General features: G+C 36.2%; 1 protein-coding gene across 4 annotated transcripts in view; it reads right to left on the reverse strand.

Moving 5' to 3' along the window:
* The window catches only part of C13H8orf34 (chromosome 13 C8orf34 homolog), a 395548-nt gene that overhangs the window by 155531 nt on the left and 215375 nt on the right, over positions 1-24642 (reverse strand). For 3 of the 4 annotated variants that reach the window (XM_026012287.2, XM_072734592.1, XM_026012273.2), the window contains exon 8: positions 891-1026. In XM_026012287.2, the coding sequence (XP_025868072.1) occupies positions 891-1026 (136 nt within the window). The remainder of the gene's footprint in view (positions 1-890; positions 1027-24642) is intronic. The other variant, XM_026012281.2, reaches the window with a different exon arrangement.

Raw genomic sequence — 24642 nt, forward strand, 5'->3', positions numbered from 1 at the left:
AAGAGGTATCCTTTCTATTTTTCTAAGCCTGTGGCGATTAAAATAAAAATTTCAAAAGGGTAAAAGAGGAAAAGCTACAAGAATCTGATTTGATTCTCCTACCCTCCCTCCCTCCCTATTTCGAAGCAGCTAATCCCCTCTCAAACAGTACAATAGAACAGCTAGACATAAAGAAAAGGAGATAAAACTGGCCAGCCAGTGCATTGTTCTTGCTAATCTGCACCATTTACATAAGGGTTAGAAGGCTTGTTTTATCATTTAAACAGGCTTAAAAGCCTCTTTGCAAATGAGATTTAGTTCCTACAAAAGAATGAATTCTAGCTATTTGGTGAGTTTCTGCTAGACCAGCACTGGGAGCTGACTTGGCAGTAACTTAAGCTACTTCTTTGGCCACATACAGTATATGCAAAGATTGCTTCCAGCTGCCAAAACTGAAAAGTGTCAAGCTGATTAAATTCTTTCCAGGAGGTGAACAAGATGAGGAGCAGGTTAAGAGGCCAATAATATCAGATCTTAAACGATACCTGGGCAAACTTGCCTTTATGCAGGTGCTTTAAAAGTGGCTTTGAAGCTTTAGAGCCCTTAAATTCATTCTTCCTTTGAAAGGGAACAGTAGGGCAGATGGCAAATGAAATTCAGGGACAGAAGACTTAAAATTTCTCACTGTGAAGCGAGGACAAGCTGAACTCTTTGATTCATTGTTGGTCTGAGTGGCATTCGACACAAGGATAAACTGCACGACTAGACTAAGTCCCTTGCCAATGTTAGCACAAAAGATAATTGGGAGGAAATTATATTCTTAACACAGAGGAGTATACCCTTTGCATCAAAACTTAGATCTTAAAAATGAAGATTATGTTTATATATACTATACCTATGATTTGTTTTACCTGGCACACCTTGAACAGATGTTCAGTGTGACCTTGGCCTGAGGTTCAGCAGGGTGAGTAGCACGACCTTGGTTAAATTTGCTCCCAGAAGGTACAAGGGTAGTTACTCCCTCCATTCTTAAATCATCAAGATCCTCTGTAACAACATAAACAATTGCAGAGAAAAACATTAGCCCTAAAAGAATTAAGAAGAAGAGTCTATGTTTTGAGATATCTGCCAGTAGTTAAGTATATTTCCACTTTGCAGAAATACTGCCTCATGTATGAGTTATTTTTCAAAGCATTTCTAGATGTAGTTGAAGACATATGAAAAAATTTACAGGAGAAAAATGGTGAGAGGCTGAATCCATTTAAACAATGGGCAGGTTATCATCTATGACTATGGAACATGGATCTGCCACCTTTCTTTAACCCTGCAAAGAAACCACACCAAAATCTCTGCTGCCATTAGCCCCAAATGGTCAGGGTTTGGTCAGCGACTGCCAGCTTCTCTATTTTTGCCTTTGTTTCCAACTCAGAGCCAATCAAAAAAAGACATAGTCTTTCAAATGAATTAAAAACCATTTGTTTGTAATTAGCTTGCCTTCATAGTTTCCCCATGCAATAGCCTCTAATAACACATCTGAAGTCTTCTCTGTTTTCACTCTTAATTTTTCCCCTTTTTTTCAGGTGGAGAGGACAATATACTGAGATAGTCATGACCAAGATTCACTGAAGCCCCCTCCTATTTTTCCCAGGTCCTCAGTCAAGACTTAAAAATATCTTAGTTTCCCTTGCAATTCGGTCCTGATATAATATGTACATGATCTCCTGCTTTATTCAGAGAACAAGGGCGCTGGTAAAAACGATTCCATTTTTTTGTTCTTAGTCTTAGCAAAAGAGGGACATAAAGTTTAAAAGATAAATTACAATTTTGCCAAAATAAAACCCATTATTTGAGGTTATAACCTATATAAGGAGGGAAGTCACTTTTTCCCTGATAAGGCTACAGACTATCCAAACATTTTAGACCCTTCACAAAACAATCAAGAGTATTTCTGGTTTAACTGGATATTGTAACCAACAAATGTCAAATTTTCCTGAGATTGTGATGACTTTTAGTTTAAGTCATAAATAGGATTTCTGTTATCTGAAGAAGACTTCTCAATAGACTCCTTTCACAGGCAATACCAACTAAAATTTTTTTGTCTACTTGCATATGGGCAATCTGGGCAAGCCCATCGAGTTTTAACTCAATTTCATGGGAGTCATAAAAACTCACCACATTTACTTGATTGTCAAAGCTTCTTCCCCTTGTTTAAGGCAATAAGCACCACTTCAAAACTTGATGCTTTTGCTGAACTAGTTATATAGCCTTCTCTCTTGATCTTATGGTTCTGTGTTCCTCATACAACACAGACATTACTGTTATCTAAGAACACAGCACTTTTCAGCTAGCTAATTAGCCTCTATGAGATACTGTTAGTGACTTGTCCTCATGTTGCTATTTATCACTGCAACACCTTGATATGTACTCTTCTGCCCTTACCAGAAGAAGCGAACCTTAACGATTTTCTTAGCTCAGTTAGGGAACTTGCTATCTCCCATTAATTTTTTTTTGAGGACTCCCACTGAAAGTCTGGCCTAATATTATTTGTTGATAGATCATACCTCAAAACTTCAAATTGGAGCAGAATATGCTATTACCTTTTTGTCTTTGGAATATAATCGTCTACATGAAATAAAATTAGTCTAGATGGCAGAATTATTGGACTTACTTGAGCTTGTCAACTAGACACAACAACACAGAGTAAATATATACACAGGCACACTTTAAAATATATATATAAATATATTTAATATATTTATATATATATATGAGTTTGGAATGCTTTGGAAACGAAGGGGCCAATCTTGTTGGAACCCCCATCAAAAACGGACAAGATGTTTAAGAGGCTTTTATATGCACTTTTTCTTCAAAAGGACATAGTGATTATAAAAGCTGGGATTCATGAAAAAAGAAATAACATAGGAGCTAAAGAAAATAATCTCTAGCAGATCATTTTGTCAAACAAATAGCCTTTAATAAACTCAAAAAGATAAATCCTTAAAGAATTCAGAGACCATTATAAAATACCAACATTTAGTCCCTCATTCTGAAAAAAAATAAGAAGGAAAAAATGTGGTTCTAGCTTCATTTAGATAATCTCTAGTGCTCTCAAGACAGCTGCTTGGTGGCAGTAGATGGTTTCCAATGGATATTAACTAAATTTCTCTGTGAAACTACTCAGTATAGTACAGATAAATTAGTTACTACTTTAAATTTACATGGCTGCTTAAACTTTAAAAAGACAGCTGAGGGGGGATCCCTGGGTGGCTTAGCAGTTTGGCGCCTGCCATTGGCCCAGGGCACGATCCTGGAGTCCGGGGATCGAGTCCCACATCAGGCTCCTGCCATGGAGCCTGCTTCTCCCTTTGCCTGTGTCTCTGCCTCTCTCTCTATGTCTATCATGAATAAATACATTTAAAAAAAAACCTTTAAAAAAAAAAAGACAGCTGAGGTAATTTTTGAATCACATGGGCCTGTCACCAGAATAATTCTAGAAGAATTGTAAATGTTGGACATGGCCAGAAACCAGAGTTTTGAGGGCCCTTTGAACACCTTCTGAAGGATTTTAGATGGCTTCCACTCTCCATGAGATTTCTGTTTTAGTTATTGTATGTCTATACAGTTTCAGGATGGATTGAAACATTTCTTTGTCAAAAAGTACAGTCTTTACAGTTGCTGAAAATCTGCTCAATTTTGTGGTTCTAACTTTGGGAATATCACTTTTATATCAAGTGACCCAGGCACACTCTTCACAAAAAATACTATAAAAGAACTTTGGAAGGTATTACCCCTTACTCAGAAACCATATTGGTCTTACCACCTACAAACTTATGAAAAGGTGGAAAGAATCAATGACATCTTTGAAATAAAACTAACAAAACTTTCAGAAATTCTTGAACTCTTTTGACCAAAGGTACTCTTACCCACCCTTAATGCAGTATGGTCTGCTCCCTCAGGGACACGTTGTTTGCTTCCCTGTGAATTGGTAACTGGAAGGCCCAGACATTTAAGGATTTTACCTATGACATTATACTCATGCACAGAGACATCACAAAATATTATAGGTTAAGGGTGCATTCAAATAGTCATCTTAAACAGCCTCTTCATGATATTCAATTATAAGGTTTCATCTATTGGAAGATATATCGGGGAAAAACTGCTCTTGAACCTCATTGGAAGGGATTCGATCATATATTGTTAACAACAGATACAGAAGTAAAATTCCCTGGAGTAAGCCCTTAGGTTCACTCACATTTCACAACTAAAGAAGCAATCCAGAATCAACAAAATTGGAAGACTAACCTAATAGGGGACCTCAGCCAAAGATTCTCAGGGATTCTCTAGAAGCAGTTGATCTTCACAGTAGACAGATGACCCAAGATTCCACTTTAGAATAATCCACTCACATGGTAGAGAGCTTCTGGAGATGCTGGATCAAAACCTCTGCCTAATTCCTATTTTGTTTTTTATCTGCTGCTTATAATCATTCTTCATTTGCTAGAGACCCCTGGTTATTGCACATGCATAGTGGCCCTTTTTCTTTTATTCCTCTCTTACTAAAATTAGATCAGAGCTTAATCATTATAGCATCAATCTCAGATTATCCCAACAATAACCTTTAAGCTTATTTATTGCTGGATGTGGTCTTCCTCACTAGACCCTAATGATGAAAATCTAAGGGAAATTCCAATCTAGGGGAAATGAGATCAAGGAAATTATAACCAGTGGTGTTTGCACTTGTACCTACAGGGACAAATGACCTTGAACAGATCAATGTGTGACTTTGCCAGCATCTCTCTCTTACAGAAAAGAAGAAGGACATTCCTAAGATCATGGGCCAATTATTTGCCATCTGGACTAATAGAAATACAAATATGTAAACCAGCCAATGTAAGGCTTTCATTCTAACCTCATGTCATGAATAATTCCTTTCTTCCTGGATATCTGTGTGTTCCTACCGGATACCACTTCCTTTGCAGCCAGGATAGCTAGCTAGTCTTGCTTGTCTATTATTTCATGCACTTTAAGAATAGTATTACAAAATTTCTCTGTACACAGACACTCTAATTCTATAAATCATTAAGTCTAGAAATTACAATTGAGACCCAAGCTCCAAAATGAGGCTACTCTTGACTATTCAAGCACATTACCTGGAGGTGTCACCAGTTCAATATTTACACAATCAAAGTAGTGTTTCCAATAGTAAGAATTATACAAACAAAAGACTGTAAGGCGTTGTCATTTTAACTTCGGCAGAAGTTATAAAATTATACCACTTATAATCTAGATGGGATATAAATCAGTCTTAATTCCTTGGCAAGAGTAGTAACGGACAATTTAGATTTCTTGTTCACTAATCATGATAGTATCTATGCTATTGTGAATACTTTTTGCTGCACGTGGCTTAATGAAATAGGTAAGTTAGAAGAGGCTAGATATCATCTAAAGAAAAAAAAAACTATTTGGCTCTGTAAGATTGATCTTTATGACCTGTGGGGATTATTCTCTTGGCCTTGGTTGGACATTCAGGTTCTTGGTTCTAAAGCATCTTAAATGGACATATTTATTCTTGTTTATGTCACAGTGGTCTTGACATCAGTCCATTTAACTTTATCAGCTTAATATTCAATCTTAATACTTAATGCAAGTTTTGAATGATTCTACGCAGCCACTTTCTTTTCAGGTGATCACCATGAGGATACAACATCAAAAAGATTCAGAAGATAAAGAAGCCCTTGTGATACAATTGATTATGGGGACAAGTGAACAATCATCAAGACTGAAGGTCTGGATTTTTGGTCAACTTCCTGCGAGGGAGAGAATGTCTAAAAGAGAAGACTTACAGACTGAACATATAAACAGACAGCGGAAAGACCACATAGGACATTACTTAGAACACTACTCACAAACTCTGTTGGAATCATCCAGTGAAGCCTAAGCAGCAGTTAGCCCCAAAACATTCAGGACTTGGTTCATAAAGGCCAGCTTTTCTCCTTTTATCCCCTTTTGCAACTCAGAACCAATAAGAGAAAGTCAAATATGCTCCCTAAACCAAGAGCATAACACAGTCTGCTCCTAGTTACCTTGTCTCCAGGTTCCCCACACCAACAACTTCCAATCAGAACATACCTCAAACCTTCCTCCCACCTGCTCCCCGTCCTCCAACAAACAGTAGAAGCTCCATGCCAGAATTCTCTTCCTACTTGGAAATTCAAAACACATACTTCATAAGGCCTTTTGAAGATAGCCCATTCACCCCGTCCTCATCTGAGTATCATTTTCTTTTCTCTATTTCAGAGTAACTATCACAACGTGGGAGAAAAAGAGAACCCTAGAGTATGAAGCCTGCTAGAATGTACTTTCTGGTTCATTGGAGACTTCAGGATGCTGTAAGCTAAGACAACCTCAGCATCTGTGGTGGCTGTGGATTGTCCAGCACAGCTGTGATGATGGTAGTGCAACTGGCTTTTGAAATCTTGGGAGAAGGCTCACTCTGAGAAATACTCATCCTTTCATTCCTTACCAATATCAGTTCTGCCGCAGAAAGTCAATAAGCTCCTAAAAACTAGTACTTGCCAAGCTCTAAAGGGTGATACTATGAAGAATCCTACATCCTGTTTAGTCACAGAAGGTCACAGAAGGATACTAATAATCTATGTTTAGTTTGCAAAGGGAAAAAAAACCCCACAAATCTAGGTCTCCATAGCTCCATTTCCTTAACAACTTTATTATATGGAGCAGGTGTCTAGGATTAAATAATCAAAAGAAGGAAACAGAAATGCCTAAACTTTAAAAATTTTGGAAAGTTTACACAAATTGAAAGAGACAAAGAAAAACAAATTAAAGAATTTGAGGAAGGTCCTGTCCAGGAATTTTCAAAGCTGAATAAGTTAAGGGAGGAAATGCTGAGCACTTTTTCTAAATATAGAAAACTTTGAATCTGAGAACATCAATGGTATCAAAGTTTCCGTCTTTTCTACCTTCCCTTTTTCCTCTCTCCCTCCCTCACTTCTTTCCTCCCTCCCTCTTTCCCTTTTGTTTGTCCTTCCCTCCTTTCTTCCTTCCTTCTTTTCTTCCTTCCTTTCTTCCTTCTTTTTTTTTTTCCCCTTTGGGCCTTTTTTAAAAATTAAATATTCTCCAAGATAGTTCTCCATCATACGCAGCACAGTGGTGTAGATAAAGTCAATATAACATATACCATCTTTGGTGGTAAACAGATACAAATTCAGTCTGTTAAGGAAAGACACTAGCCAACTAGAAATTTCTTTAAAGCAATCAGGAATACATTTTTCTCCAGGGAATCTCATGATTCTTAAGACAACAGTGGTAGAGAATGATTATGTAAAAATAATCTGATTGGAATTTTAAAAAAATATTCTTTCTCTATTTTGATACTTCAAAATCAAACTATTTAGTGAATGTTAATGTCTACTTAAGAAAGTAGGTAACTATAATATAATGTGATTTGTAACAGAAACAAAACAGATACAAATGTTTTAAATGTTATGGAAAACAAGAAAGCAATGAATTAAGGTTAAAAAAAAAAAAGACAAAAACTGCCAGATACTGTCTATTAGCACTTGGCACCATTCTATTTTAATTATGTAGAAATATTTTCAGTTTTCTAACTGAAATCTGAATGATAAAGGAATTATTAGAAATCTGAATATGTTAAATAAGATGTGAGTAAACGAATATAGGCCAGAACAGGTGGTAAAGGAAGGAGGTTTAGGAAGGAGGTTTTTGAGGGATGGAAGAACATGAAAACATGCATAGATTTAAAAGTACATAGTATTTTGGGGAATGTTATGTAGCTATTTGTCTATAACCTGAGATGCTTAGTCTCAGATAATGAAGGGAGTTAAAGTGATCAAATCTGTGTTTTAAAAAGAGAACTGTAGGTATATTTATTAAAATAATTCTCTAAAGCTATGCAAAATTTTTAGAAATATTCTTTTTTTTAAAGATTTTATTTATTTATTCATGAGAGACACACAGAGAGAGGCAGAGACATAGGCGGAGGGAGAAGCAGGCTCCATGCAGGGAGCCCAATGTGGGATTTATTTGATCCTGGGACTACAGGATCACACCCTGGGCCAAAGGCAGTTGCTTAACTGCTGAGCCACCCAGGCATCCTCAGAAATAATCTTTTTGAACACAATGTTATGATCTCTATAACACAGAGATATTATATGTAATATATATCTTGATAAAATATTCTTCATTGAAATGAATATATTCAACAATCATATTTAGTAAATAAGTTTATAAATGTATTATTCATAACTATAAGTGCATTTCTCATTAATATTCTCTTACATAAAAACATACAATTGTATATTCAACTAAATATCAAGGATATATTTGATATAGTTAATATTATCAATATATTATGGAACTATACCAGCCAATTCTTTAGTCACCATCCATATGTTGCTATAAAGCACTTAAAATGGTTAGTTGGAATTGTGATATGCCGTAAGAGTAAACACAAGATACAGAAGGCTTAATATGAAGAAAATAATACAAAATATCTAATTTATAAATTTTACATTGACTAATGTTGAAATAATAATAGTTTGGATATACTGGATTAAATAAACTTTATTATTAAAAACTAATTTAGCCTACTTCTTTTTCCTTTTTTTTTTTAAATGTAACTACTAGAAATTTAAAATGACATATGTTGCTCCAATTTGTGGCTCACACTGTATTCTGTTGGACAGTGCTGTTCTAGAATATATATTTCATAAATATATTAATAAAAATTATATTATTAAATAAACTAAATTATGCTATATCCTTTAGCTTTAAACTAAATTAATATGCCTTAAATTGATGCAAATAAGAACACAGTCATTGAATACTATGAGAATAGTGAGAATACTATGCATGAGAATAATATAATTATATTCACCAACTCTATTCAAAAGATTACTTTCATTACTTGCTATCCTGCTAACTGGCTTCATTTTTTCTTATAGCCCTTATCACTATCTGAATATATATATGTACCTGAATATATACAGATATATACACACACACACATATACATAGACAACATACATACACCACTGCAATTATTCATTTATTCTAAAAAAAATGTTTCTGGAGCAGCCCGGGTGCCACCTTCAGCCCAGGGCCTGATCCTGGAGACCACAGATGGAGTCCCACATCGGGCTTCCTAAATGGAGCCTGCTTCTCCCTCTGCCTGTGTCTCTGCCTCTCTCTCTGTCTCTCTCTGTTTCACTCTCTCTTTTTCTCTGTGTCTCTCATGAATAAATAAAATGCTAAAAAATAAAATAAAATAAAAAATTTGTTTCTTTTCTGATTCCTCAAGATAGGAATTAAACCTTTCTCATTTACTATCATAATCTCAGTGTTTTAGAAGTATGTCTAGCCCAGAGTATTCATTGCTATTTGCTGACTATAGGACTTTTTTTTTTTTTTTAAGGATAGCCCTGAGTTCCTGTGAGACTTTACTAAAAGCATTTATCAGACACCAGTCTTAAGGGAAGACTTAAGACTTCAGGACAATTTGATAAATTTGGTTAATTGATTATTTGACAAACTGATCTTTTAGGTGAAATTGGCTTTTCGAAACTGTTGATTTTTTTAAAAGATTTTATTTATTTATTAATGAGAGACACAGAGAGAGAGAGAGGTAGAGACACAGGCAGAGAGAAGCAGGCTTCATGTAGGGCACCCAATGTGGGACTCAATCCTGGGATCCTGCCCTAGGCCGAAGGCAGGCGCTCAAGCGCTGAGTCACCCAGGAGTCCCATGAAAACTGGTTTTTGAATACATGTGTTGTACTTGCCTCCACCCCTTTGGAAAAGTACAAACTGCAAACAGATGAGGCAGGAAGATTTGTCTATCAAAGTAGTACCTGTATAAGCACCTGAGGGCTTGGAATGAGGAAGTCATAATAAGAAGCAAGAGAAATGTGTTAGAAGGTCATTTCCGAGAAAGACTCAGTAGGTTTTGTGATTGAAATCCTAGTAGGTTTCTCCACATTTCATTTTTGGGGAATATAGGAAAAGAGAATATCTTTAGTTTGGCATGTGCTGTGATGGAGATATCCATCCGGATGTTTGGTAGACAGAAGGACAAGTCTAGGGCTAGGAAGAGGTGTGGATTGAAGCTATAGACCACATGGCAAGAGAAGCTGATAAAATTATCAGCCTAACAGTTAAAATCAAGCAGGGACAATTCTTATGTTAACTTTCTCTACCAGTGAAATGATACATTATGTTAATATTATATTTAAAAAAGGAGAGAGTGCCATGCTTATTTTTTTCATAGAAGAAAGCACAAAGCAGTAGTTTATTTTTCAATGTAGTCTATAAAATTTTGCTGCATCCTTTGACTCACAGGGACACTACTGAAAAAAATGAACAAATTTATGACTAAAGACTGTAAGCACTTTATCTTTATACAATCTAAATAACCAAGAATTAATCAAGCAAAGAATTGTTTTGATTTAATTTAAGGAAATAACAGCTGCCTACATGAAATAATCTCAGGACTTTCATTTCATTCAAGTGTAATCCATGAAATAATTTACAGCTGCTTGAACTAGACAATGTGGGATATGAGTGAATTTTCACATCTGGTTCTGGGAACTTTATAACAAAAATTAAAAGCTTTCCAAACATAAGTCCCTCACAGTGATTCAGTGAAGGGTTACATAAGAATTATATGGCAGTTTTTTCCTGCATTGCAATTGGTTTGTTGATTTACGTTGATAGTACTGATTTGGTCAAATATTTTAAGCAGATGTTATGTATTCTGAATGAATTATTAAAAATAAAACAAATGTTAAGAAAATATATAGGAAATTAGACAAGTTTAAATAAAAATATTTATGAAAACTTTTTTGTTATGTGAAACAGCTATATTTCCTTAGAAGGGGGAAAGAAAGAACAGAGAGCAAAACATTATTCAATTTGCTGGGACGAATTCTGGTTGAAAGGTAGAAGAAAAATGTTAAGGCCATGCTTCTATTGGTTCTCTTTCTACAATCATGCCTGAAATATGAGCTCAGCATTCTTTCTCAGTACATCAGAATAGTACAGCTTAACCAAATCTGTAAATAGTAAGAACAAAGAGATAGATATTAGAAATTATAGGCTATAATTTTTTAGAATGACCTTAGTTTGAAAATTTTTAAGTTAGAATTGCATTTGAAAAAAAAAGTGCTGTGCTAGTTTTCCTCTTTAATAACACAACAGAGAGCAGGTTACAGAATATTTACTTTCCTTGACCACATGAGATCAATAAACAAAGAAAGTGATTAGACTAGTAAGTTAGGGAAATGTTTACAGAAACTTCAGTTTACATATATTCTGTATCTTCTATTAAACTGAAAGGAGTAAGAAACTTCCTGAGATATCTTTGCTAGCTACCAGTTCCTGTTTAATTTCTTTGACCTTCAAAAGCCAAACACATCACTGACCACAAACATTTGTAAAAATTTAGGCTAGAATTTGTTCGCTTAGATTGCAAATGAATCACAAGACTCGTGCTAATTGAACCCATCATGATGTAAATTGTGAAGGCTTTTCTGTTAGTCAGAAAAATTAAGACATCTGGGAGTGGTTTTCTCTTTCCAGTCTGCAAGAAAAATACTACTGCTTCTAGCAAATTCAAATCCAGACACTACCCAAAGTCTGGTTTCTGCATCAGTATATCTTTATTTTTCTTAATTTTCACCCACCACAAATCAAGAGATTATATTGTGTAAACAAAACAAAACAAATAGTTGACTTTTCCCGGAATCTCTTGTCACCCTTGGAAGGTTTTACAGATAGAGACTGTGAACAATTCTTTTCCCTAAAACTAACTGAAATTCCAGGCATGGGGACTCGTGTCAGGTAAAGTTATATAAGCACACTGGCCTAATGTTAGTGAAAGCCCAGTTACAGCCCTTGAATTGAAGTGAGGGCCCATTGTGGACAACGATGAACTAGAAACTGTGTCAGAGGAGGAGCATCAGGGATTGGATTTGGGGGATAGTAGTGGGAGGCTCAAACAGGAGATCAGCAAAATGCTTAGAAGTAGAGATGTTCAGGTATACAACTGGAAAACAGAAAGTGAGGCAAGCCAGGCAAAGTATACATAGAGTGTACACACAGGCAAGGCAAAGATGGTATCAAAAGACTGGGATTAAGCCAATTATTAATTTCCATAAGGTGATGAGTAAGAAGGAATTTTTTCAAACATAAAAATCGCCACGAAATCTTGCAAAAGCTGATCATTTTAACTACTGTTTAAAAGTGTATTTATTCCATTTTAATTTTACTGGGATGTGTCTCTGGCTAACGCACTCATGTAATTAATATCTCTTGATAGTGAGAAGGCACTTCTCATCCCAATGGTTTAGTTATGGAATGACTGCTGGCTGTATCAGCATCATCATGTTATAGCAAACATTATTTCAGTCACTACGGGTGACACAACATGCAAACATCTACTCTTTTTGTTTTTAAACTAATTGTTAACCCTATTTAAAATAATTTTTATGTTCCTATAGGCTCTATGTTAAATAAATAAGATCCTATGTTGAAAAGTCCCTATGTGAACTGTACTAGTTTGTTGATTGCTAATGAACTTTGACCATCAGACTAATATATGTACCCTGCACCATATTTGATGATATTTTGATTTTTTGATCCAGACCATAATTATTAATTGGGCTCATTTTGATGAGTGCTTCTGTATTGATTATATAATTTGCTAACTCAAAATAAGTTCCTTGGAGAGAGAATGATAAATTCATACACTAATTGCTACAGTCCCAAGACTAGCAGTTAACTTTTCTGCGTCCATGCTCTAAACTTATCTTAAGTAGAGTTGACTCTACCTGAAGTCACTTTACTGAATAAACATGGTGCAAATACACAAAAAGCAAATTACTGTGATATTCGTGATTGAACTCAAGATTCATTGTTAATTTACTTTTTTCTTGAGTTTCAAGTGTACCATGAAGGTGGAAGTGCACCTAAGAAGGTGGTTGACATCTTCCACACTACCCTCCTTCCTTTCTTTTCTTGTATTCTGTCTTTATTTTTACTTAAGTCTTCAGCTTTGATAGTATTCCTCCTTCCTAGATCCTTGGCATTATAGACTTTTGCTCCAACAGTCCTCCACTGTAAATCCTTTGTACTTTGTTTCACTCCCTCCTTCTCTCAACTTTGTGCTGTTGATACTGAGATTTTTCATCTCATCGTGTGATATTCTCAATTAGGTAAATTTTAACCACCAAATGCACATTTAAAAAGCTTTTAAAAGTCAGACAAAAAAATATTTCATTATGCCTGTCACCTTTGTTGAAATTCTAAATCCAATATGGTTAATCCAAAAACAGCATTAAGTAGCATAGCTACTCTCTCTCTTCCTGTCCCCTCCAAACTCCCTTTTTCCATGTTTCATACTCAGTCCTTTGGGATAAATTTTAAAAGAATCAAATTTTAGGAAAATAAAAAAGAAAATCGTGGCTGGCCATATACTAAAATTGCTACTGATGTATTTTGGCTGTGGTTGCCAACTCATTCTCCCTTGTGGTGTGCCACAGGCAAGAAGCAGGCACAGGACATACCTTTCCCATCACTGAGATGGGAGCCACATGCCACAAGATGTTGCCACCCTGTCTGACACACTGTAAATTCTCTTTCCATTCTGTGCTGCTTTCTTGGAATTTACATGCTGTTCTCATCCTTTACACTTCAAGCCACAAAACACTGCTATCCCAAATGAAATTTTACAAGACCATTTCAACTTTGTTCCATTTTCTTGGATAGCTGCCTCTATGGAACTATTCTTTAATAACATGTCATGCAGCATGATATCACCTAAGAACTCATCTCACATCCTACATTATATACATCTTTTGAGTTTACTAAAAATGGATATTTCAAGATAAGAAAAAATATAAAAACTAAAAATGTACGAATTGGCTATTCAATGTACTCCTTCAATAGCAACCCCCGTCTGTTTCTGTGCTTTGAGCAATCCAAGAATGTTAATGTCTTCAGGTCTCCAGACTTACTGTGCTCCCTACCTGGGGTGCCCTTTCCCTACATATAGCCATACTGCTCTGCTCAAATACTGACCTCTAATAAGGGATTCCCTTGACTATTTATCTAAGAGAGCATCATCTATCATTCTTTATCCTTTTTATCCTTCCTTATTGCCAGAATATTTGTTACATTCCGTAAGTAAATTTTATAATTATTTCATCATTTAATTCTCCACTAATACATTTCCAGAAGGGTAGAGACTGTCTCACATTTCCTATACAGTCCCTGGAATGTAACAAATCCTCAACAGATATATAATGAATGAATGAATGAATGAATGAATGAATGAATGAATGAATTATCCCAACACCTGATATACATGGCATTGTTATTCCATTTCATTAGTAAGTAAGATATAGTATAGATAAGGTCCCTTAGAAAATGTGAGGCAGGGATGCCTGGGTGACTCAGTGGTTGAGCATCTGCCTTTGGCTCAGGGCATGATTCCCATATCAGGCTTCCTGCATGAAGCCTGTTTCTCCCTCTCTGTTTCTATGTCTCTGTCTCTCTCTCTCTGTGTCTCTCATGAATAAATAAATAAAATCTTTAAAAAAAAAAAAAAGAAAAAGTGAAGCACTTCTTCGAGGCACATGGTATCGATTGGAAGAGACAGTAATGAAAGCTTGATTGGATTGACTTCAGAGGTGAGGGTCAGCTTTTATATATACACATAAACACCTACAACCAATGATTTCTCAAATTAGTGCTCACATAAATTATTATTATTAAGGTAGTATTATTTACTATCCATATTTCAGTAAACTTCTATCAAGTTAATTCCATGTATGATACTATTCTCCAATGTCAAATATATAAAGGAAAACTATCATTTATTTGTTCAATGTCTATAATGCTTTAATCACTCTTTCAGGTGCTTTCAGATGTTACACTTTATTTTGCCCACACAATGATCCGCAACATAAGGCAATGCAACCATGGGTAATTTATCCCTCCTCCTCTCACTACAGGAAGATATCAGACAATGTCTGAAGACATTTTCTTGTTGTCATAACTGAGGAGGCGGTACAGGCAGTAGATACTACTGAGATCTAGTGGGTAGAAGCCAGCCTCTCACAACAAAGAATGTCAATAACATCCAAAAAGTCAATATTTAGTGCTAAGGTTGAGAACCCCTGCTCTAAGGCTTGTTTTATCCTCTTATGCAGGTACCTTATATGAATAAAATGGATAGGATAAGAAAACCAAGCATTGTCAGGAGATTAAGCAGTCTTTGGAGTTTAAAGTATAGGCCAAACAATAGTGTAGGCCAAGTTAAGCCTATGGATTCTGACATTTGAGTTAGACTTTGTTTTTTTTTTTTTTTTAAACAACTTTATTTTTTTTTTTTTTATTTATGATAGGCACACAGTGAGAGAGAGAGGCAGAGACATAGGCAGAGGGAGAAGCAGGCTCCATGCACCGGGAGCCCAACGTGGGACTCGATCCCGGGTCTCCAGGATCGCGCCCTGGGCCAAAGGCAGGCGCTAAACCGCTGCGCCACCCAGGGATCCCCGAGTTAGACTTTGTTTGATCAGGTCACACAGTTGATGTGTTGTGAACACTAAGGTGATGTTTTCTCAGCCATAGCACAATACTCTATTCATACTACATTATATACTATACACTACGTAACAGGATACTCTATTTGTACTACATACTACATTACATACATACTGATTAACTTGATGCTACACAAAGATGAGTGTTGGTGCTACTCTGCTTTTACCTTAACATCAATCGTACCAACGTATCTGATCATACACCCTCACTTCAAATGATTCCTAACTAATGGATATTTTTCCTGAAAATTTCATAAGGCTATGGAAGAGACAGTCTCTTTGTCTATCTTGACTAAATTGCATTTTGAACTGCAAAACCTCCCCCAAACCACTTTTAAACATTTTGGATCTTTTGCCAGTTTTTCTTCCCTAAGGCTGCTCCAGATTTCATATTCCATCTGTTTTGATTCTCCCACCATTCCTAACTTACAGCCTCATCCACAGTTCTTGAGCACAACTGAACTCACTCTCACTTTGTATCCCCACTCAACACGATGATTAATAAAACAAAGATGTCACCTTGAGGTTCATCATCCTTATGAAATGGTTTCTGTCATGATCATTTATTACAATGTCTTTTAGTATTACAAAAGCCTCAAGCTTATGGCTGTATCATTCATCAACCTACCACTCTGCTGTATGAACAATGGAAAAAAATACATATGTTCTGGTCCCTTCTCCATTCACAACACTGATTTCTTTGCCCTTCAAGAGCACGACCCATGAGAAAGAAAATAAGAAAAGTTACATCAAGGATAATACGCTGAGCACATCTGTGTCAGGATGACTCTAAGATGATCCCTGCTTTCTAGTACTCATGCCCTTGTAGACCTCTTCTAGTGATGTATGGCTAACTATAGTGACTTATCTTCTAAATAGTAGAATGAAGCCAAGTTGATTGGATATCACTAGCATGATGAGGTTTTTGGTTTTTTTTTAAATGTGACTTGCTAGCACATTTTCTCTATTGTTTATTTTTTTTGTTTTTATTTTTTGGCTTGCACACTTTGCTGAAGTAAGTTGCCCTGTTGTGAAGGCCACATGACAAGGAACAGAGGTGGCTTCTGGCCAACACCCAGGAACTGAGGTCCTCAGTCTGAAACCCTTGAGGAGCTGAATTCTCCCCACAACCCTTTAAGTTTGAAGGGAGACCCTTACCCAGTTGAGCATCAGTAGAGATGCCAAGAGCCCTGCCGTTGCCTTCTTTACAACCTTGTAAAAAACCCTAAAATGGGGGATCCCTGGGTGGCGCAGCGGTTTGGCGCCTGCCTTTGGCCCAGGGCGCGATCCTGGAGACCTGGGATCGAATCCCACGTCAGGCTCCCGGTGCATGGAGCCTGCTTCTCCCTCTGCCTGTGTCTCTGCCTCTCTCTCTCTCTCTCTCTCTCTGTGACTATAATAAATAAATTTAAAAAATTAAAAAAAAAAACAAAACCCTAAAATGGAAGACATAGCTGAGCTGGGCCTAGATGCTTGACCCAAAGAAACTGTGAGATAATAAATGTTCATTGTTTTAAGATGTTAAGTATATGGCAATCTGTTACAAAGCTATAGATAGCAAATACAACATTCAAGCAATTTTTCTTTTCTCCAGATTATTTAGAATAAAATTCTTAGTGAAGTCTGAAAGAATTACTTTAGTGGGTAGTTTTATATTAAATAACCTGACTTGCAGATTATTTGAACTTACCCAAATATATAAAAGACAAACAATTAAGATTTCAAATCGCCTTATTTTAAGACATGTGGTCTTTCAAATAATTCCTTAAAGTTTTTTTTCCAGTTTCAAAATAGCAAGCAAAATTATGAATTAAAGGAGAATAGTTATCATAATTAAACATTTGGCCAAATTTATGATACATATAACTAAGTTGTGTGTAGAGTATTTTATATACAGTTTATACCATATTGAAGTTCTGCCTATAATTATTTTATATAATACTTTCACCCACAGTTAGTATTATCATGATGTAATTTTGTCATTTTAAATTATTATAAAATTTTGTAGTGATTGGATTTTCCCTTTGTAGTTGTAGTGCTGATTATAGCTATGATTTGATACTGTATCTTAAACTCAAACCAAAATTATAACATCATTTGAGTAGGAAAAATATGATCTACTTTGTGAGTTTCAGATCTAATATGTGGTTTTCACGAACACATTTTGACAAAAAAAGGGAGTCAGCCTGTAGCAGCTTTTCATAGGGGTACACACATACATGCAGACAGACACAGACACATATATACATGCATCCAGGCACACAAATTTACCCATACTCATACAGACACACACACACCTATACTCATGTACACATGCACATACAGATACACACATACACACTTAGGCACAGACACACACACACACATACACAAACACTGCTGGAGGACTAAAGCATCACATGACCCATTATGTTCCACACTGTCCTAGCTCAGGATCTCCAGATGGACTATTGCCATGGCTTAGATAAAGCCAGGGCCAGAGGAAAACTCAGCCAACATTTCTGTGTTTCATCTTTCGGAACTTTTGAAATTAAAGCACTTTTTCATATAAAACACATTGAAAATATTTCCAGATCCAACTTTAATGTATTGGTGTTCCCACATTCACACAAATATTTATATATTTCTAAGTCTATGGATCACTATTTCCTAACACACTCTACTCCAGGAGGTTTGGTTTATTCACAGCCTCTGAAGCACATGCAGATTGCTCCAGAACAAGTCAGATGGGTAAAAAATGTAGCATTCTTTATTTTTTGTAAGTGATCTAAAAAAAATCCATTCTTTTTTCACAGGGGGCAAATAAAACTAAACAAACAATAATAAAACTCCCTAAATTTGCCTTTTAAATGTATCTTAACCTCCTCTGGTTTACCTTTCTTTTTCAATAAGTGTAGTTTTTTTTTTTTTTTTTAGCTTAGATATAGTCAAATTTAGGTCCAAATTCCCAAAAAAGAACTTTTCTTTTCTTCTTTCTAGTTTCACTTTTCTCCCTTGGCAACTAAGGTGGCACCTAGATATGAAGGGAAGAGTATGTGTCCTCAAGACAATGGCCAGCAGGCAGCCACTGTTGATGTGGACCCCAATACCCTCCTCTGTGTTCCTTCCTGGACACTGAGAAGACTGTGCATATGCAGCCTGGAGCCTGGGCATGACTTGTCCTCAGCATCATGGAGTCTGGCCATCATCCTTCCACCACTGATTCAGCTCCACCTCCATTCTGGGATCTTATGATTCCCATCTCCATCCACCTCCTGGACCCAGCCTAGGCTGGGACATTGCATCTCTGCTGTGGGGTCCCCTTGCCTTCACTGTGGTGATCTCATAACTCTAAATTCCCAGCTATCCTAGGTGTCCCTCACCAAGTCTGTAAAAGCTGCTGGGCCTCTTCCCCTTGACACAGACCTCAGGGAGAACTGGAAGTGCCCTCCTAAACCATCTTCCTAGTCCTCTTCTCCTTTCTGTTCTACACCACAAGCTACATAAACATAGAATGGAAATCAACAGCCAAAGAGCTTTCAGATTTTATATCAACCAGTCTAAGGTTTCCGAGTAAAGATTCTGTCACCTTTCTCCCCATTCTTAATCCACCTGGATGTTCCTACACCCTATACAACTGGGATGTCTTTTTTTTTTTTTTTTTTTTTTTTAAAGATTTTGTTTATTTGAGTGAGAGAGACTGAGAGAAAGAGAGAGAGAGAAAGCACAGGTGTAAGATAAGAGAAAGAGGGAGAAGCAGGCTCCCCATTGAGTAGGGAGCCCCAGGCAGGGCTCTATCCTAGGACTCTGGGATCCTGACCTGAGCTGAAGGCAGACGCTCAACTGACTGAGCCACCCAGGTGCCCCCACAACTGGGATTTCCATCCTGAGAGGTAAATCAGGATATTTTTCTCTGATCTCTTACATTAGCCTACCTTCCAGGATTGTATGAGATTTCCTCTTTCATTCTGTCAGCTGGGTACTTTATCTACATTTCATTTTCCACTGTGAATATGATCCATGATTAAATCTCTGAGGAGCTTTGCTCTAGAGATGCATAGGGAGACCTTTTAGACTGTAGAAAATATCTTTCTCACCCCACAGGTCATGCTTTAAGATGACTCTATCTCTTTACTCTCAGGGAGTTAGCTTTGAAAGATAAAGCTAAGTAGGAAATTATCTTTCTTTAAGGCAATAACTCTTTTCCATGAGGTGACAACTTCTTTGTGGTCAAAGGCAGGAGGGAAACATAATATAAAATTTAAAAATAATTCAAAAAATTTTAAATGGGGGGGAACCTGGGTGGCTCAGTGGGTTAAGTGTCTGACTCATGATTTTCGCTCAGGTCATGGTCTGAGGGGTGTGATATTGAGGCCCATGTTGGGTTCTACACTGAGCGTGGAGCCTACTTAGGATTCTCTCTCTCCTTCTCCCTCTGCTCCTGCCCTCACTCACATACTCTCTTTCTCTCTTTAAAAAAAAAAAAAATATATATATATATATATATATATATATATATATATTTTTTTTAGTTTGATTCAATGGCAAAATACTATCCCTATTGTTCATGAAACTTTGTTCTTACATACCTTATCATAGGCCATATGTCCTCACTCAAATTTTTGTCTTATTGACAAAGTTCTCTCATGATTTCTCTAGCAATAAAAAGCCATCCACTCCTTCCAGTTTAGCTCAAATGTTACTTCCTCTGTGTAGCTTTCTCATCACCCTAGTTCACAGTCACAGTTTATTTCCATTGAACTTCAATGACATATTACCCCTGGTATTTGAAACTTAATATATTGCTCTGTAACTTTAATTTCTAATATTTGTCTGCTTATTTATTGACATATATACACCTGTTCTTGAGAACTGACAGGTATGTGGATCATCTTTTCCCTCTTTCCCACCATATCTATTCAACTCCTACCAGCTTCATAGAAAGCCTCCAAGCTGCAAACTGATTGTGTATTTCTTAATTTTATCCATAAAACTTTGGCCTTTTAAATGAAGTAACAGATGTTCAATTTTTGGCAGAGGTACCTATATCTAGGTAAGGAAATGAAAAAGAAATTTTTAAAAATGTAACAAGTATATGAATTAAGATGGAATTAAGGGCCTTAGATATTTGCATCAGGAATGTCATTTTGATCATCACTCCTGCGCTTTTACTTTTTTTAAAGAGAATATGCATTTAAATATTCCTCACAATTATTTTAAGAAAATAAATACCTGTTTGGGATATTCAGATTATAAGATTGCAGTAATCTTTGAAGATTGATTTTTTTAAGATTTTATGTATTTATTCATGAGAGATACAGAGAGAGAGAGAGAGAGAGAGAGAGGCAGAGACACAGGCAGAGGGAGAAGCAGGCTCCATGCAGGGAGCCTGATGTGGGACTCAATCCCAGTTCTCCAGGATCACACCTTGGGCTGAAGGCGGCGCTAAACCACTGAGCCACCCAGTCTGCCCTGAAGAGTGATTTTTAAATTGGTAAATAGGAAGAAGTATATATAAGTAAATAGCATTTTAAAAGGTATGAAAATGGAAACACTCATAAAAAATCTTTTTCTTCCCAAGAAAAGTTCAGGCCATAGGACAAGAATTCCTATAGCTTTCTCCCATTATACTTTTGAGTTTAATTCCAATAACATTCACAATTCTTACTTTTCTTCAGTTTTGCTGAAATCCACTGGGTTGAAAGTTATTTATCCAACCAATGATTTTATCCCATTTATAATAGGTAATCTATATGCTCATAGGTACAACTTTCTAAAAGATATAATACTTATTTTTAATTTTTTCCATATGAAAAGTAACCATACTCTGCATTCACAAAGCCACTAATATATATTCAAGTGGATGAAGCATTAAATAGTGTTAGAAACAAATTCAGCCAATTGTAGGGTAGCCAGAATCTTATGAGGTAGCCAGGAATTTGAGATTTTCTAAACAAGGGCATTTTATAATTCAAACAGATCTATAAGACTCACTGGAAGAATCATGTTAGCAAAAGGTCCAGACATACAGAGAAAGAACTTAGCAGAAATAATGAAGTAGGGAAGGAAGAAGTATAAAAATGATTTGTCAATGCTCCTGATTTATTTTTAAGTTTTTAAAAATCAGAAACCATAGCATATCCATCTTTGTTTCTCTAGGACCATGCACAGTTCTTGGCCTACATTTAATAAGTGTTTGTTGAATGTATACATAAGTAAAAGTTTCTTATGGTAAATACAATTGGATGACTAAAGTGATAATTAATTATGAAAAGTCTTGAATGGCAATATAGGTTGAAATGATCAACAAGCCAAAGAGGTTTATTGAACTAGGGCATAATATGATTTCTGGAGTATTTTATTTTATTTTTTATTTTTTTAAGATTTTATTTATTTATTCATAGAGACACAGAGAGAGAGAGAGAGAGAAAGAGAAAGAGGCAGAGACACAGGCAGAGGGAGAAGCAGGCTCCATGCAGGGAGCCCAAAGTGGGACTCAATCTCGGGTCTCCATGATCACACCCCGGGCTGCAGGCAGCGCCAAACTGCTGCGCCACCAGGGCTGACCTATTTCTGGAGTATTTTAGAACACTGGAGAAGTGAAATGGTTTAGTGGTTCAGTACTATCTCTGGAATCAGACTACTAAAATTCAAATTCTGATTACACTTCCTACTAGCTACCAGCTGTATGATTTGAGGCAAATTATTTAACATTTCAGAGCCTCAGCTCCCCATAAGTAAAATGAGGAAAAGCACTGGCTAACTCAAAATTGTTATATTGGTTAATGAGTCAACACATGAGAAGTGCAAAACAGTGTCTGGCACACAGCAGTCAATAAATGGTACTGACATCATTATTAGTTCAAAAATCATAAAAATGGATTTGAACTGGAGACACTGCAGAGAATGGAGCAGATGATTTTCCTATTTCCCCAAAGCTATGGGGAAGAACATTCTATCATTCTTCATTTTCATTTCACAGGTACAATGGACTAGCATATTTTACTTCCAAAGCTGCGCTTCACAAGTTTGACTTCTGAACTTTTCCAGGAAAATAAAATATTAAACTTAACACATGCCATTTGACAACAAAGTCACATTAATTTGAGAAAGAGGGATCCCTGGGTGGCGCATCGGTTTGGCGCCCGCCTCTGGCCCAGGGCGCGATCCTGGAGACCCGGGATCGAATCCCATGTCGGGCTCCCGGTGCATGGAGCCTGCTTCTCCCTCTGCCTGTGTCTCTGCCTCTCTCTCTCTCTCTCTCTGTGACTATCATAAATAAATAAAAACTAAAAAAATAAATAAATAAATAATTTGAGAAAGAGAAACAAAACTTTTCTCTTCTGACCCACTGAAGTTCAAGACTTCATCGTTGGTGATTTTACTCTTGGCATCTCTGCATACTGTTTGTTTGCAAGTACATGGACAATTGAAGTAAGAGACAAAACTAACATGCCTTTTTGTGTTCTCTCTGTAATCAAAATTGTTAGCAAACTCAAAATCTACAAATAGTGGGTACCAAGTAACATAGCACTCTAAAGTGAAGATATCAATAAATTAGTTGATATTGACTTAAATTCATGTCACTACAAAAAGAAAATTTGTAAAACTTGAGGAACAGATTTCGATTTAAAGACTAAGAAATTTAATTAGGAGCTTTTATTCCAATCTGACTTAAAATGATGCTGTATATTGACTTCTATGAATAATTTATGTTTAAAATTGTAATTGAATAGAAAAGTTTAAAAATATTTTCTTATAAAATGCATCCACTGCTTGCAGACTCAGCTAACAATCCTGTAAGAGACTGCCTGAGATCCCAAGGTACTTTACCTTAGATCTAGTAGTTCTTCAATTTCTTTTTACCAAAATAAATGCACCTGAACTGAATTGACAATTAAGAACAAGAACAATTACAGAAATATTGGTTCTACCTTTCTTGTAAGAAGCTCATCAGTTTCATTTCTTCCTAAACATTGCTATCTGTTTCCATCTCCACACCTTAGCTCATGCTATTTCTCTATGTCTCTCTGTATATATCACTCCTTGAAGACATGTCTAAAGATTTACTATAACCATAAAATTTTTTCCCCCAAGTTTTTCAAATCAATTTATTTATTCACCACTGGCTTACATAATAAAATGTACACCACACTAATATGTCCTCACTGGGTACTTTTATTTTTTTATTTTTCTAAAGGTTTTATTTATTTATTCATGAGAGACATGGAGAGAGAGGCAGAGACATAGGCAGAGGGAGAAGCAGGCTCCACGCAGGGAGCCCGATGTGGGACTCGATCCCAGGACCCCGGGATCATGCCCTGAGCCAAAGGCAGATGTTCAACCGCTGAGCCACTCAGGCATCCTTCTCACTGGGTACTTTTAATACTTAGTTTTTTTCTTATAGTTTTCAGGACTCCTCAAATTAATTTCATAAGTCAAACTAAGTTAAACTCAATTAAGTTAATAATTGAGAAAGGGACAATAATAATCTTTTATCTCCTCCTGTACCTCTGACTTAATAGCTAGTTATCTCCCAAAGCTTAGTAGACACCTAACAGGACTTGCTGAGTATGAGAATCAAGTCAGGAAGTTTTCCTAGTTATTTTTAATGATCTAAGTCCAAATATGATTATATTAGACCTTAATATCACATACATTTTTGAGGATTTACTATAGATTTATAACACTAACATATTTGATTATCCCCTGGGACTAACTCAGAGAACTTCTAGGCAGTGCCTGATTAAAGAGAATCACTTCATAAATAATATGACCACCGTTTACACACAAGTGTCAACACCCAACTCTTGGTATGTGCAATGCCACAAATAGTAACATTCATCAATGCACTGCCCCATGTAATTAGTGTCAGGAATTACTATCTTCCTGCCCACCTCCCTCTCTCATGTAGCCACTCTTCCAGAACTCTTAGAAATATCTGAACTTCATATTAGTAATTCCTGCAAACATTTATGTTGAGGCTGATTTCTGTCCATTAAAAATTCCTATACTGCTCATATATATAAAAACTTATATTAAAT

The sequence above is a fragment of the Vulpes vulpes genome, chromosome 13, assembly GCF_048418805.1.
Source record: "Vulpes vulpes isolate BD-2025 chromosome 13, VulVul3, whole genome shotgun sequence".
Taxonomy (NCBI): Eukaryota; Metazoa; Chordata; class Mammalia; order Carnivora; family Canidae; genus Vulpes; species Vulpes vulpes.